Raw genomic sequence first — 15,863 nt, 5'->3', positions numbered from 1 at the left:
TCCGTGCCACCTGCCTGGGGCTTGGCCTTCTTCAGGAGCCTCCTTCTCTCCTGACCCCCTCTCCCTTCAGGGCTAGATCCTGGAGGCAACCTCCCTCCTGCAGCTGTCTCACCAGCTGAGCTCTCTCAGACCCGTATGGAAATCACCTGGCTCCTTCCCAGCTGGGTCTGATAACCAAACAGCCACCTGATCCCAGCCAGTCAGGGTCAGCTGCGGGAGGGTAGCTTAGCCCTCAAAGGTGAGACTGAGCCTAGCTCCCCATAAAGGGCCAGCTGGCCTGTGACAGGAGCTCAGCTGTGATGTTAAATCTTCCTTGCCTTCAGAAGAGAGGCTGAGCACGCCAATGCCTGTAAATTCCGCTTTTGCCACAGAGCTATTAGATTCATAACAGCTATTTTATCTCCCTTCTGTCAGGTGCCTGAAACCCCCTTGGACCAGTTTTCTGCACATCGGCATAGCTGGTCACCGCTATTCTCATTACAGCCCAGGCAGACGGATTATGCTCTGTATCATTTACTGAGATTTCCCACAAAGGCATCTCCAAACTAGCACAAATGGGGCCCTTTTCAAACAACATGGATTTTCTTTTCGTTTTGTTGATTGAACTTCATTCTTCCTTTCTCCCCCAGTCACCTTGGGTGCTACCGTTCAGGTCTGTGCAATGACGGAGTCATTTGGTTTCATACCGTCTCATAACCGCCACCTTTTGTGGCAGCCTCAGCTTAGAAGCCACTGAGATAGAAATACCCTCTTACCCATCGCGGTTCTCCTACCAGCTGAGGGTTGGGGGCAGCATGGTGGGGACCGTTCCTTGCTTCATCTGTTCTGTGGAGGAGAAGAAGACTTCTACCTACAGGACTGTCACTCTGGCTCCTTTTACCCTCAGAGAAAGAAGGCCTCAATAAAAGTCATCTCAGAGTCCTCTGGAGCATTTTTCTTTTGTTCTTTCTAGCCTGTGATATTTTTCTGGGCAGCTTAGTCATGCTGTGTGTAGATGGGTATATCAGCGCTGGCCTTTTCAGCCATGTGTCCTTTAGAGGGAACCCCATCTGGGTTTTCAATAAGGTTTGCAGCACATTGGGTGCCCTCTCTCATCCTCAGGCTTGTAGGCAGATGAGCTGATCCCTAAAATCCTGTTGCTTTAATCAGATGGTTCTACAGCCTTGTGTCTGGTGGGAAGGCTCTGCAAACTGGCTGCAGAGAGAGGGAGACAGGAGCAGCCTGATTCTCCATTGCTGACCCTTTGTGCATCACTTCCACCAGTACAAAGCGGGTGCAAGACATTGATTTTTGGTGGCATTTTGCAACCACTTTGCGCTAATGTAAATGAGGCAAGAGGGAATCAGGCCTAGAAATTCTCTTCTCGTCTCTGTTGTGGGAATTGTTCAGACAATATAGAGGCTATTTGTCTTTTCTTGTATATCTTTCTCTGAGGCATCACAAATTCAAGTAAATATATTCCAGCAGCTGGGCAGAAAGGGAGTTTTCCCTTGCTCACATTTGATTTCATGTCCTACCTAAGCCCTTCATTGACTCTTGCCGATGCACCCACCTGGATGAAGGAAAGACGCACAGAGCACAGAATATTTTGGAATAGGGGGAATCCAAAGAGATATCCGTATAAAATTGCCTATGGCCAGCCAGGAAAAACCCTAGAAGTGCTCTCATTTTACTCCTTCTCAAAGAGAATCTGGAGTGTCTCTAAAACAGAACACCGAGGAGTCCCGGGAAAGCTTGTCTGTCCACAATCAGGGGCCTCCCAAGTTAGAATTCAATGCTTGGTAGTGAGCAGGATACAATGGTTCGTCAGAACAGGGCTCTGTTGTAAACAGACGTCTCCCATTCTTTTCGATTGCTCAGCCCACCCCAGAGGGCAACAGAGGGAGGACAACCCTAGGGAGGCTTTTAAAAAGCTCTAGTTACCTTGAAAAAGACAGAGAGCTGGGAGAATTGCTCCTGAAAGCAGAATGGTTCCCTGGAAATCCAGAGGCCTCTAAACGGGGTTAGAACCTGCTCCATTCAAGGTCAAAGGCCAGTGCACTGGCCCTCTGTTCTCCTGCTCTTCTTTCTAGCGTCCATTCCGTGGTTGCGGTGTGAGTGCCGACAGTATTCTGGCAGAATATGACACGGTCCTGCTTCAAGGAGGTGATAGCCTAATGGTCTTTGCTGACTGTGTCATAAACTAAACTTCACTCAGAAATAATCCACTGACCTCCCACATCTCATCACCTTCCCGCTTGCTCCTCATGTCTTATCTAAAATGTAGATCATAAGTTCTTTGGGAAAAGGACCAGGGCTGCTTCTGCCGGCCGTGAAATACCCAGCATTCTCCTGGCTGCTACAACATTATAACAACTGGAAATGACCCAAATCGGAACCTTTTAAATTGCCCTTTTCAATATTCTTCTGGGATTATTTAATTAAATGATTAATTTTTTTTCATTCTGCAGGGAAACATCTGGGAGCAGATTTTTCGTATTTCATTCATCCTTGAAATGATCAACACTGTGCCCTTTATAATCACAGTAAGTGTTTGCTCTTGACATTTTTAAACCAATCACATTTCAATAAATGCTATGCTACAATGTTTTCATTATGAAACCATGATTAATGGGCATCTGTCCAATGACAGGAAATGTTAAGAGCAGGTCAAGTCCTCTCCCCCAAATCTTTTTTTCAGTAACAAATGACTTTCTGTGGAGAATGTTCATTTTTGTTTACATTTTCCAGTTTCTTGATGGGTTCAAAATGCTTTTCATGAAATTCAGCTGGTTTCATTTCCATATCAGAACCCAGGACTGGCTGCATTTCTCCTGGTTCCATGGTTGGTTGTGAACATGTTGCATAACTCTAGGATTGTATGGAAGATGGTCTGCCTGCCATCAGCCCTGAGACCGCATTGTTTGTGACCTACTCAGATACTGGCAGATGTAATCAAGACCCCTGCACCAGTGCAGAGCTCACTGCAGGATCATGGCCAAACTTGGTAGCCATAATTCAGCTCCACCAGTGTCAGCAATTTTGGAAGATGTAGCATAGCCAGTCTCAGGTGTTTGCATCTAACCTAGTTTGCAATACTGCTCAATCATAGCCATGCAGTTGGCTAGGATAGTCACGGCTACAGCGACTTGGGGCAGATCACGAAAGCTCTATTCTAAGCTCTGGAACTTGAACTGATGTAAATCAATGTAGTTCCATTGAAATCAGTAGTGTTATGCCAACTTGCACCAACATAAGAACGGCCATACTGGGTCAGACCAATGTTCCATCTAGCCCAGTGTCCTGTCTTCCGCCAGTGGCCAATGCCAGGTGCTTCGGAGAAAAGGAACAGAACAGGGAATCATCAAGTGATCATCCCCTGTCACCCATTCCCAGCTTCTGGCCAGTTGAGGCTCTGACCCTACCTTTGTAACCGGCAGTTTCTGTACTCTTTTGAGGCCAATTATCCTCATCTATTCCTCTGCCAAAACTTTGGAATTTAGATTCTTAGGAGTAGGGCTAATAATTGACTGTTAATGACTTATTTAATAAAGGAGCATTGATTTTTGTGAGTGTTTTTCAAGTAAACCCGCAAATAACTATTGTTTTCTAGATATTCTGGTCCCCTTTACGGAATTTGTTTATTCCCGTTTTTCTGAACTGCTGGCTGGCCAAGTACGCCCTGGAAAACATGATAGTGAGTAGCCAAAGATCACCCGCTCCCTTCCAGTGTAACCAGAAGAGTAGCCTGGCAGTCTCCTTACTGTTGCTTTCTGGATACTTGTTTTACACTAATATTGAGAGAGAAACTGCAAATTTCAGACGTCCTTAACCATGCCCCATGTTTGGAGAGTATCTTGATGCTCTCCACTTGCCACCTTAAATCAAGAGGTAGCAGGCTCTGATGTGCTCTAGGACCTATTGTCCTGTGGATTATGCTGCCAAGAGGGTGACTCAAATTTATACTTAGGGCCAGATTTTCAAGTACCCAGATTTTCAAGAACCCAGAACTGGGGCCAAATGCTTAAAAGACCCTGGCACCCAACAGCTCCCATTGTGACCCTTAATACCAGATTTAGAAGCTTTTCTGAAAATCTGGCCACTTACTGAGGTCCCTAAATGGGACTTGAGTTCTACTGGAGATCTGAGTCCTTCTGAAAGCTCTGCCCATGGGGACTACAGATGAATGCTTAAGACTGTGATCACAGAATGCTTCTAAATTGCATGTTAATGGGTACTTTGAAACTGGCTCTTAGCCATGTGGCACAATTCTCTGTGCATTATTTATTATTATTTATTATTGTTAGTTAGTTATATATTTGTTTGTTTCATGTTTATTATGGCTGTGCATAAGGGCCAACCAAGAATGCAGCCCCACTGTGCCAGGCATTGTACAAACACAGACCCGTAAACAGTCCCTGCCCCGAAGAGCTTGCAATGTTACAACAGGACAGAAACGGCTTTTCCCATTTATCTTTCCATTTCCCTCCATCTGTCATCTCTACATCCTCCTCATTACCCAGGCTTGCTACCTCCAGGCCTTAACTGCCTCCTCCTCACCTTCCATGCACAGGATCGCTCCAGTCTCTGTCACTAGATCCTCTTCATCATTGGTCTCTTCCGCACCATCCCTTGCACTAATGCCCTTACCCATGACTTGGCCCTCCCCGCGTCCCCCCCCCCAACCTGGCTGCATTCAGAAGTGATGCCTTATGATGCCATTTTCAGAGCTGCACTCTGCAGTGTCTCAGATTTGGGGACAGAATAGGCCAGTACTTATTCCTTACAGAAATGCATGTGATACTTTTTTAAAAGGGACAGATTCTGGCCTGACTTGCTTCCTTCACAAGCCTTTGGAAGTCAGCAAGGTTGCAAGGGTATAACGGAGGGGCAGGTTTGCACCCAAGTATTTATCCTAGTTATCCACCAAGTGTGACTTCTCCTTTTTTCAGAATGACCTGCATCGAGCGATACAGAGGACACAATCCGCCATGTTCAATCAGGTGCTGATTCTGATTTGCACCCTGCTGTGTCTTGTTTTCACAGGGTAAGGAGTTTTGTTTGGTTTTTCTAAACCCTTGACCTGGCTGCATGCCACATTCATTCATGAAATAAATAATGTGACATAAGGCAGTGATTAAATAGATGGAGGGAAAGGCTAAGGCCCTGATCCTGCAAAGGCTTACGTATGGGCTTAGCATTTTACTCGGTGAGGAGTCACGTGTGTGACTCGGGCCCTAACAGAGGGTGGTAGACTGTGGTGGTCTGAAATGTGATAGGCCGAACTTTATTCTGTGGGTGTCACTTACTTTTATCCTGTTGCTGTGGCAGGAAAAATCATGTTAGAGCCTCTTCCGGCTGCAGGTTGCCCAGCTTTCTGGAGCAGAAAGTTGTGTAGGGAGGCTGCTTAGCAGGCTGTGAGTTTCCTACCCATTTGACATGAAGCTCCAGCCCAACGTGCAATGAGACAAACAGACTCAGTCATGTCATAGGCCAGAGGAGCTGCTCAGGATAGTGAGAGCACAGAGGTCCTACAAAGGCTTTTGACCCTCTGCTCCACTCCGCACTATTCTAGGGCCACACATTCAGATTACTTCAGTAAAAGAGCTTGTGTTTGCTGCATGCTGCTGTGGTTCTGGAAGGGGAGGGGACCAAGTCACAGGAGAGAGCAAAATTGCTAAGGAATTAGCTCAAATGAGCAGTTTTTGAACCATAAGTTTATTACAGGCTTTAAAGAGCTGCCTCTTGCAGTGTTTTTGGCTTGAATTTCATCAGTTCCTTAAGTGTTCTTTCAAAATATCCAGCCCAGAAACTCATAGAAGCCTCCAGACTTTTGTTGCTCATTTGAACATAAACTGAGCTCCAGACCTTTTGAAGTTCACAGATAACTTGTGCTAATAGGAATTTTTTTCTGCTCCATTAACATTTTTAGCAGAACAACAGCACTATTGCACTGGGGTCACTAGGCATGAGAGCACCATCTATAACTATGTTATTGGTTGGCAACAGAGGTCAGGGCCAGATTTTCAAAATCATGTGAAAAAATATCTGCGTGCCTAATTTGCACGCGTAGTTAACAGAATTGCATCTACACATTAGACACTTACTCCAATAGCCCTTTCAAGCACAATTACTTTTCTGTGGCTCCTGCTCTGGATTTATCCCACATTTGACCTTGGCAAGGTGAGTGATGGGGCCGTGCTGCAAGCCCAAACTGGCACACCTCCTCCATCTACGTTGACAGAACACCAGCCCTTCAAGGTCCTTTGCTTTCTCCTTCTCTAGAGCATGGGGTAAATGTGACTTAAGAAAATAAAACCCTCTGTTGGATGCATGATGTGTTGTGGGCTTTTGTTTTTTGTTTTTGTTGTAACACAACCAAGTCAGCCCAGTAGAGAGTGTTTTTCAATCACTCTTTGAAGTATGGCCCCTCGGATGACGACATGTGGCAAGATACACGATAGACCAATTACACTACTGTTCCCTGTGGATATGATCTGAGGCCAAGTGCTCTTCTAGGTGGTTAGAATCATCATGTGGCCGCGCTGCTAGCAGTCAGACACAAAGGCAGAAGGGTCGATCTATTGATTTTTTTTTCTGACTCCTTTCCCTTCTCTTCATCGTCATGCAAAAATATTTGTTTCCTCTTTAAGCAGTGGGAGGAAATATTGTTCACCTCTGGAGGGCAAAGATGTCAGTGTCCAGATAACCTGTCATGTATTTGCTAACTGGTTGTTGCTTCTGTTGTTGGAGGTGGGGGGCAGGGGGAGAGACAGAAGCTTCTTTACTAAAAGCAGCATTGATTCAATGGTGTTTTCACCCCCTCTCAGTTACAGTCCCTCCTACGTGGTGCTCTTGGGGGCAAAGAGACACCGGGAGGGGGAGCACGGCTGAAGGGGCTTCCATAGCAGAAGCTGTCTTGCTCTCAAAGGTCTAATGGAAAAGTCAACTAAACCGACTTGATACGTTATCATGTGCACTTTGTCGGTGCTATTTCCTGTTGACCTGAACAACGGAGAATACAGTGTTTGGGGTAGGGGTGAATTCTCATGCCCCTGAGTGGGTGCTGGGTTGATTAACTGCCTGGCTCCCATTGGCTTTCATTGGAGGAGTGCACCAAAACCCCATACTGTGATTTGGAAACTTGCAGGAGATTCTACCCATGGCTGCAGCAGGAATTTTCCAGTCTGATTCCAGTTGGATTCTGTAGAGTCCTGGAGAGGACTATATATTGATCAAAGCATCATAGTTTAGGGCTGTTTACCCAAACCAAACTGAGCTCCCAAGCCTTTTTATCTCCATCCATCACAAATTATACAGGGCCAAATCCTGGGTCCATTGAGCTCTAGGGGAGCTTTTATCATTGGTATAAATGGGGTCAGTATTTAGTTTTATGGGATTAAGGCCCAGATCTGGTGTAAATCAGCATTTGACTTTGATGGAGCTATGCCAGTTTACACCAGCTGGAAGTGACCCTAAATGTTCAGAACACCTTTTTGTAGCAATTTGGGTTGTTGTTTTTTTAACTTTTTTAGAGCCTGATCTTCAGAAGTGCTGTCGGCTGATAAAAGAATCAGATGCGCTCCACTGACTCAGAGAGTCTCCTTACTTTGCTTTGTCTTCCTGATCATTTAGCCTCAGGCAGATCAATTCCTGTTTTAGGAGCCAATGATTGTCTCTAATTACACGATTTTAACCGAAACTTGTTAATTGGAGCATGCCAGGATCCTGGCTGGCTTATGTAAGTGTACATGGCTCAGAGCAGGGCAATAAGTGCTGTCATGTCCAGGGAGATACTGGTGATTTTCGAAGGGGAGATATTTGTTGGACACTAATTTGGCTGTGATGGCTTGTACATTAAGGCCATTGCATTTCCTAAATATGCTATTCATCTGGAGGAGGTTACCATGGTTGCTTGATTTGCCATTTGTCTAATGGGCCATGGAGGCATCTGCTAATTAACAGAACCCTTTACGCCGTGCACTTAGAACTACGTGGACCTCTTTCCATTGTTAGGTAGTTAGTGTCTAATTAGACTTTTGGCATTTTCTTACATCTCCACTGATCTGGACTGGGAATGTAACATACCAGTTAAGCTGTAAGTGGATACAAAGTAAAGCTGATGAGTATGATAGGTCTAAACATCCTGACGGGTCTTTTTACATAAAAACAAGCCATAGTACACTTTGCCTTTAGCAGCTCATGCCCTCTGTGACTCTATATGTATTTCCTGGCCTGTTGGGTAGCACTGGAATTCAATTCCAAGGCTACTTCTACATTATTTCTCAAAAAGAAAAGGAGGACTTGTGGCACCTTCGAGACTAACCAATTTATTTGAGCATAAGCTTTCGTGAGCTACAGCTCACTTCATCGGATGCATACTGTGGAAAGTGTAGAAGATCTTATTATATACACACAAAGCATGAAAAAATACCTCCTCCCACCCCACTCTCCTGCTGGTAATAGCTTATCCAAAGTGACCACTCTCCTTACATTGTGTATGATAACCAAGGTGGGCCATTTCCAGCACAAATCCAGGGTTTAACAAGAATGTCTGGGGGGGGGGGGGGGGAACTACCTGATGTCCAGGGTTTGGGGTAACGTTCTGGTGAGCATGTTAATTGAGGGGGCGGGTTATCTGAGCCAAATCGAACCTCTAAACTAGAAGTGCTGTCAAGCTGGCCAGATTTATCCCACTGACAATACTGGTGATACACCACGGATTAGTTCTGCCCATGAGTCTGGTAGGTTCAAGGCTTCTTCTAGGGCATTCTCCTGCAAGCACCAGAGGGCCCTCTTCCCCCACGGGCGCCAGTAGGAGTGGAGGGCATTACACATTGCAGGATCAGGAGCCTGATGTTCATGGAGTGCTGTGTGAAAGCCTAATTGACACATGCTCCCTTTTCCCCCTCCTTCCAGAACCTGTGGCATCCAGCATTTAGAAAGAGCAGGTGACAACCTCTCCCTCTTCAAGTCCTTCTACTTCTGTATCGTCACCTTCTCCACCGTGGGCTATGGAGATGTGACCCCAAAGATCTGGCCCTCGCAGCTCCTGGTGGTGATAATGATTTGTGTTGCCCTCGTCGTGCTGCCCCTCCAGGTAGGTGACACAGCCATGAAGAAAAAGATGCGCTCAGCCTACATTAGAAATGCCGGTGTTGCTGGCATGTCATGGCTCGTGAGAAGGACCAGCAGCAGGGTGATTTCCACCTGACTAGCCAGTTGACCAGGAACATGATTTGAGATTTCCAGAGGAGACAGAGGAATTCTCAACCCAGGGTATGGAGGGAACTTAGTTTCTGCTCTGAAGCACTGTCAACCAACGGCTGAGCTGTGGCGTTTGAGGCATCACGTCTGGGAGCAAACCAGCCAGTGCTCCTTCTCCGCCAGCCAACCGCATAATGTGACAATGACAGCCTGTTGTCTGCAGTTTTCACTGTCTGTCACTGCTTAGTGTCAGATGAGGGGAATAGGGAAATGCTCTTAGAAAAGGTTTTCTTCTGGGATTGAATAGCCAACATGAATTTCCTTCCCATCTTCCTTAAATGGAACAATCAGAAGTGCGTGCGCGTGTGCGTGTGCGTGTGCGCACGCTAGCAGGATAGCTAGAAAACACATTGTCACCATTTGCAGGTACCTCCCAGAAATGGCTAAGATGGCATGCGAGAGAGCTGTGGGGACGAATTTTGTCACAAAGGGCCATAATCAAAAAGAAATCTCAACCATTGCCCCAGCACAAGAGAGATTCACCAACATAATCGGAAATGCTCTGTTTATGCTGTGCTGTATGTTCACATACTGTGATGTGAGTTCATTTTGCCATGTGTGTTGAGTATCCGTATGTGTGACAATACAGGCATGCCTAGCACTGTACAGGGCATGTACGCTACAGAAAATCTCAGGATGTCTGTCATTTAATGTTTCTTGAAATGAAGCAACCCATTTCCAAGAGGGTGTATAGGTTAACACGTGTGTGTCCAGTCTGTCTACCCTATCTGTGTCTTCTCCATTCTCTCTCTCTTACAGGCATTTGCATGATGCCCGTCACCCTAGCATTAAACACAGATTACATTCCTGTATATTACACACAACATTATACATGTATAAACGCAACTGTCCTTTATTCAGAGCTCTCTTAACCTTGCACAGGTGTATGTAGCTAACCAGGGGACATTATAACTATGGATATGCAGTTTGTAACCGTGAAAGTGTTCTCAATGTTTGAATGTATTCAGCCCACCTCACAGTCTGTCTCACCTCAGGAGCTGTCTGCCTTTGTTTGCAGTTTGAGGAGCTTGTGTACCTCTGGATGGAACGTCAGAAATCAGGAGGGAATTACAGCCGCCACCGAGCACAGACGGAGAAACACGTTGTCCTTTGTGTCAGTTCCCTCAAGATTGACCTCCTGATGGACTTTCTGAATGAGTTCTACGCCCATCCCCGGCTGCAGGTAAAGGCAGTGGTGTCTTATTTCAGGGCAACCCGTTGTTAGCAGTTGAATAAGTGTCCTTACTGAGCTCTCGGTGCCGCTAGACATTGCTGAAGGTAATGATAGCACCACCCGGCACTTAGCGCATGGAAGAGGGAAGCAAAGGATAAGTGACAGGAACACATATGAGGTAAAAAACATCAGTTCAACCAGATTAGTCTTCAGTATGGTCTGGTAATTGGTTTCAGTTCACTGTATAGAATGCCTGAATCAGTATATGGAAACAGCACAGAAGAAATACATGTCGTAGTGGTCCCAGTCGATTCAACAGCCTGCAGTACATACCTGCCTCTATGCCACAACAATGGACACACTCTACAGGGGCGAGTTCGGGTTTTTCTGCCGTGCGTGTTGATGTAGCATCCAAGCACATTGCATCTGCCTATATAAATGTGTTGGTTTTTATATGTTAGAAGGTGTTTACCGAATTGAATGCCTTATACTATATAAATAAAATGTGCGCTTGTTGAACCCCAGATGATTTACCCAGCTCCTAATGGAATAATCAAGTCTAATCAGCACTGTTTTTCAGTGAATGGGTGTAACTTTCACCCCACTACTATTGAGAGTAGCTCACATGCACCCTGTATTTGCATTTTAATTCAAGAACCAATCAAGATTTCGCTGTCGTCATTGTTAGTCTTGGCTCAATATAGATTTCATTTTTTAAGTCTTGTTAATTTCTCTAAATACACAGAGCCCCACTTTTCTGAGCCAAATGTTCAGTCCTTTAATAATTCAATTGTCAGATGTGCCTACATTAGAGCTATTGTGCAAACGTGATTGGGGAAAACTCTGTGTGTGCTTCCAAATGCTTGTGACATCCCAGCGCTGGTGCAAAGTGAAATCACACCATTAATAGTGTAATGCTGAAACCTGTATAGAATTGCATGCTCAATCGGTGAGTGAAATGATCTTACCAAGCTTATTTATCTTACTGTCAGGCTGACAAGCAAACACTAGCTTTTCTCTTTCAGGATTACTACGTAGTGATACTTTGTCCAACAGAGATGGATATACAAGTTCGGCGGGTCCTTCAGATTCCTCTGTGGTCTCAGCGAGTGATATATCTTCAGGGGTCTGCATTGAAAGATCAGGATCTCATGAGAGCAAAGTGAGTATAGAGCCAATCCTAACAAGACCCACAGAGGTACTGGAGGGGAATAGCTCTCCAAGACTCCTGTTATGGCTACCAGCATATGTGTTCTCTGTTATTCAGAGCAAGAACTGTGCATGTCTCTAATGTAGCATTGATTACACTGTTATACAGCATCCTTGATAAGCATGAGAGAGTCAAAACACTCCAGCAGGGAAACTTCTCTCACTGGTGGGTGGCCCCAATAGCCAATCTAAGCTATATAGTTTTTTAAAAGAGGAATGCTGGACATTACAGTGCAAAGCTCCAAGCAGTGGCTACAATCCATCATTGTTAAAATGAATGCTATTTTGTATGCTATTGCCTAAAAATTTGGACAATTCACATCAGCCAGACACAAAGGTGAAAAGCTGCCATGAAGAAAAGCAGCTTACTAAGGCCTGGTTTACACTAGAAAATTAAGTTGGTTTAACTACATCACTCAGGGGTGTGAAATAGCTACACCACTGAGCGGCTTAGTTAAGCTGACCTAACCCTCAGTGGATACAGTGCTAGGTTGCCAGAAGAATTCTTCCTAGCTACCATCTCTCGGGAGGTGGATTAGCTATGGTGACGGGACAACCCCTCCACCCTGACCCTGTCGGTGTAGGTATGTCTACACTGAAGCATTACTATGGCACAGCTGTGCCTCGGAAGCATTTCAAGAGTAGACAAGCCCTTATTAAGGACATCCATTTCAGGACTGACAGCTCAAGATATAACAGTAACTGATGCAAACAGTAAAGCCCACATTTAAACATCACTGTCACCATTCTCTCATAGGCTGGCATGTTAGTCTGACCCCAGTTTAAACAGTCATGAAAGATTCATGCACAACAGATGTCAGTTTTCTCTGCCATCACTGCAAAAGTCTGAAAAAAAGACTTCAGATAATTGAACCCTAGCTAGGTGTCCTTCATTTTGTGGATAACAAGCCTTGAGAGGTGGACTGGAAATGTAATATTGGGGCTTTAAAATTCTTTAAAGGCTGCCAATTACTAGTTCCTTTTCAATTCAATCCTACCCCAGTAGAACTCTCTTAAGAAACTCTGCACTTAGCTGGTTGTTAAGGAGCCTAGAATAATGGATTGAAATTTGTTCTTATTTCTGGATTCAGCAGCCAGTCCTAGAAATTGACAGCAGGAGCCACAAAACCCCAGATTTATCATCTCCTGCGAAATGCAAGAGCCTGGATGTCCAATGCCTCCTTCTCCCCAAGAGCTGGAGAAATAAAAAAGAGAATAAAACCCCCCAAAGAACCTGCTTTTACTAACTGTGTAACTCTAACTGTATCCAGTAAAGTAACTGGTAATAATAGTTGCCCTTCTAGATCTGAGGATCTCAAAGCACTTTGCAAATATGAATTGTGACTCGTAGTGCCCCTGAGAGGTAGATTAATTCTGTGTTTATTTTTCGGGTGACCTGCCCCAGGGCACACTTGAGTTAGCAGTAAGGGCAGAAGTGGAGTTGAGGAGGTGCAAGTCCAAGCCCCCTGGTCCAACTATTAGGAAACACTTGCTAGCTGGAGCGAGACATGGCCCCCACACAAGTAAGGGCTGCATGGGGCAGGGGGACTTGGTGCCAGTGCAGTAATGTGGTAAAGCTTCTTGCTATTTAATATTGTGCATTTCACATGGATTGCTCATTTCTGGAGCAAGAGCACTTACAAGAAACTATCACAGCCAGGACTCTTCCAGGATAAAATGTGTGTGGAGGGGCACCTGTGTGTCTTTTAAGTGTGAGGTTCATTCCTTGCCCGCACCCCCAGTCCACGCAGAGCCACAAAGGGAGACTGGAGATTTGTCCTCACTAAGGGGTTTTGCCCCAGAGGAGCTGCACCGGGGCAAGCGGCTAGTGTAGACACACCTGAAACCAGAGTACGCCACACAGGTGCAAGTCACTTTTTACACCTGCGCGACACGTCTGTTGGGGGTTTGCACTGGTGCAGCACTTTGATAAAGTTACTCCGGTGCAAAAATCCTCAGTTCAGCCAAGCCCTGGGAAATGCATTTCCAGAGGCTCCTAGTGCAGTTCAAGCAGGCAAGTTCTAGCATGTATAATTGTGCAGATTTGTATATGCATTCAGCAGACCTGTCCCTTTGCCCAGTGCTGCTCTGTGTGGCTCTCCCCATACAATGGACTCTCTCATCTCTGGTGACTCAAGGAACCACCTGTGTCCGACAAGTCCTGGTAGGATCCTGGTGCAGAGTTGCTTTCCAATGCAGAATGTTAAGAAGCAATGACCCCTGCCTGGTGCACGTTTATTATTAATCGTGTTTATTACGAGAGTGCCTGGGGCTGGCCGAGAACCGGCACTATTTGTGCTAGGCACTATACAAACCTAGGGCATGTGTTCACTGCAGAGTTAACTCCAGCTTTTACTTGGCTGTAGCCCCTTATCTGTCTCCTGTCTTCATACAAAACTCTCTCCCCTGAGTATGCTGGAGCTTTGCATTCAGGCTAGCTGGCCTGTTGTGGGGTATAGGCTAATCCCATGGTAGCCTGCCCTCTTTGCAATGCAAATGCAGGCTAACCATTTGAGCACTGATAGTCCTCTAGTGCCTTCTCACATTCCCCCCAACCCATGTGCCAGACAAGTTCTCCCACAATTCACTGGGAAAGAATCATAGAGCGGCTGAGCTTCCTGCAGAGCTAAGAGCTTTGGGATATGCCCCAAAAGTCCTAGTGCCTCACACGAGGGAGCGCAGTGGCAGTGTGGATGCAGTCAGTGGGCACACTCGAGTCTGGCTCTGCAGCGTGGCTGCTCCGACCCGTGTGCTGATCACCTGAGTTAACTTTGCAGTCGAACTAGACAAGACAGATGCAGAGATATGACCGATGGCAATTAGAGCCGCTTTCCACTGCTCACCAAGTGTTTCATGTCTGCCGCCTGCCAGAGCCAGAAGCTCCCTTGTTTAATTACCTGAGCCTTGCCAGGTCCTCCCACCGCTGAAATAAAACCGTGGAGAAATACTGGATGGCTTTCTGTGGCATTCACACCCGCCTGTGCAGAGAGCTAGCCATCTGCTCGCAGTCCTCTTGGCTCCCTCCGTGGGGGGTGGCATGACGCTCCCCAGAGATACTCAGGGTTGTGAGGCACCTCGCCGCTACCTGCCCTTCATGTGAAAGAGCCTCATTTCTGCCCGCTGTAGCTCAGCTCCCTGAAACCAAAAGCCTCTAGCTATGCAAGCCACCAACCGTGTTGTCTCTGTGCTGGCTAGTGACAGACACACACCAACCCCAGCATCCCCTGGAGGCGTCCCCCTGCGGCGTCCAGCCCGTAACCACAGGACGCTCACAGACATGATCAAGTCACTGTCCCAAGGGAACAGTATGCACATGGTTTGACTGGTACAACTGGGATCAGGCCCTTTATAACACCCCTGCTGTTCCCAGTCTGTTGTATTTAATTTGCTACATATTTACTAACAGCAGCATGAAATGGCCTTCTTGCAGGTTACCTCTGCTCCTTCTTGTAATGTGACAGGGATGGGAAGGAGGGCTGATTCCCAGCAAACGTTAGCAGTGCCCACGTGTGCCATCTTTTCTGACCACCCAGAAACTAGGCCAGGAGACTCTCTAGCTGACTGCATGTCAGATGAACGAGCTCCCTGGCTGTGCGTGATTCACAGAATCCTTTGTGTTTTCAGGATGGATAACGGAGAGGCCTGTTTCATTCTCAGCAGTCGAAACGAGGCGGACCGTACGGCCGCGGTAAGACAGGGCTGGGCTTATTGGCAATTCATAGCTGTTAAAGCCAGAGGGGACCATTATAATCTAGTCTGGCGTCCTGCATAACCCATGCCAAAGACCCTCCCTCCGAAAGGAGGTGGCAGTTAGCAGAGTCTGGTTTTGATCTCTGGACCTCTGGTTATAGGTGCTAACAAACTTACAATGCTAATACTAATTTACATTGCCTGGGGCAAGTTATCCCATCCCTTCCTACGGCAGGGATTCTTGTTCTTTCCTCTGAAGCATCTGCTCTTGAAGACAGATACTGGACTGGAGGGAGTCCTAGTGTGAGCCAGTATGGTAATGCCAATGTTTCTCTCCTAAGTGTCAAAAACAGGCGCATTTAGCGACAGGCTGTCTACCGCTCCCCAGCCAGGCAGGCCGTGGTGACATTTTGCTGCCTTGTGATGCTTTTGTCATTTGTGTTCATGGTGCATAAGCTGGGATTGGCAGAGCTGGGACTTTGGGGATCACCTTGAACTGTGTGAGCTAGAAACATCCCCACCCTGCATGCAGCGAAAAAAATAC

At 46.3% G+C, this 15,863-nt stretch overlaps 1 protein-coding gene across 8 annotated transcripts in view; it reads left to right on the top strand.

Annotated features, from left to right (window-relative positions):
• The window catches only part of KCNT1 (potassium sodium-activated channel subfamily T member 1), a 200,584-nt gene that overhangs the window by 138,611 nt on the left and 46,110 nt on the right, over positions 1-15,863 (top strand). For all 8 annotated transcript variants that reach the window (XM_074973566.1, XM_074973565.1, XM_074973568.1 and 5 more), the window contains 7 exons: positions 2,451-2,525; positions 3,593-3,676; positions 4,932-5,026; positions 8,899-9,079; positions 10,265-10,429; positions 11,446-11,582; positions 15,254-15,317. In XM_074973566.1, coding sequence (XP_074829667.1) covers positions 2,451-2,525; positions 3,593-3,676; positions 4,932-5,026; positions 8,899-9,079; positions 10,265-10,429; positions 11,446-11,582; positions 15,254-15,317 — 801 coding nt within the window. The remainder of the gene's footprint in view (positions 1-2,450; positions 2,526-3,592; positions 3,677-4,931; positions 5,027-8,898; positions 9,080-10,264; positions 10,430-11,445; positions 11,583-15,253; positions 15,318-15,863) is intronic.

This window comes from Natator depressus, chromosome 16 (genome assembly GCF_965152275.1).
Source record: "Natator depressus isolate rNatDep1 chromosome 16, rNatDep2.hap1, whole genome shotgun sequence".
Classification (NCBI taxonomy): domain Eukaryota; kingdom Metazoa; phylum Chordata; order Testudines; family Cheloniidae; genus Natator; species Natator depressus.
The sequence above is the reverse complement of the archived record's forward strand: the minus strand, read 5'-3'. Positions and strand labels throughout refer to the sequence as shown.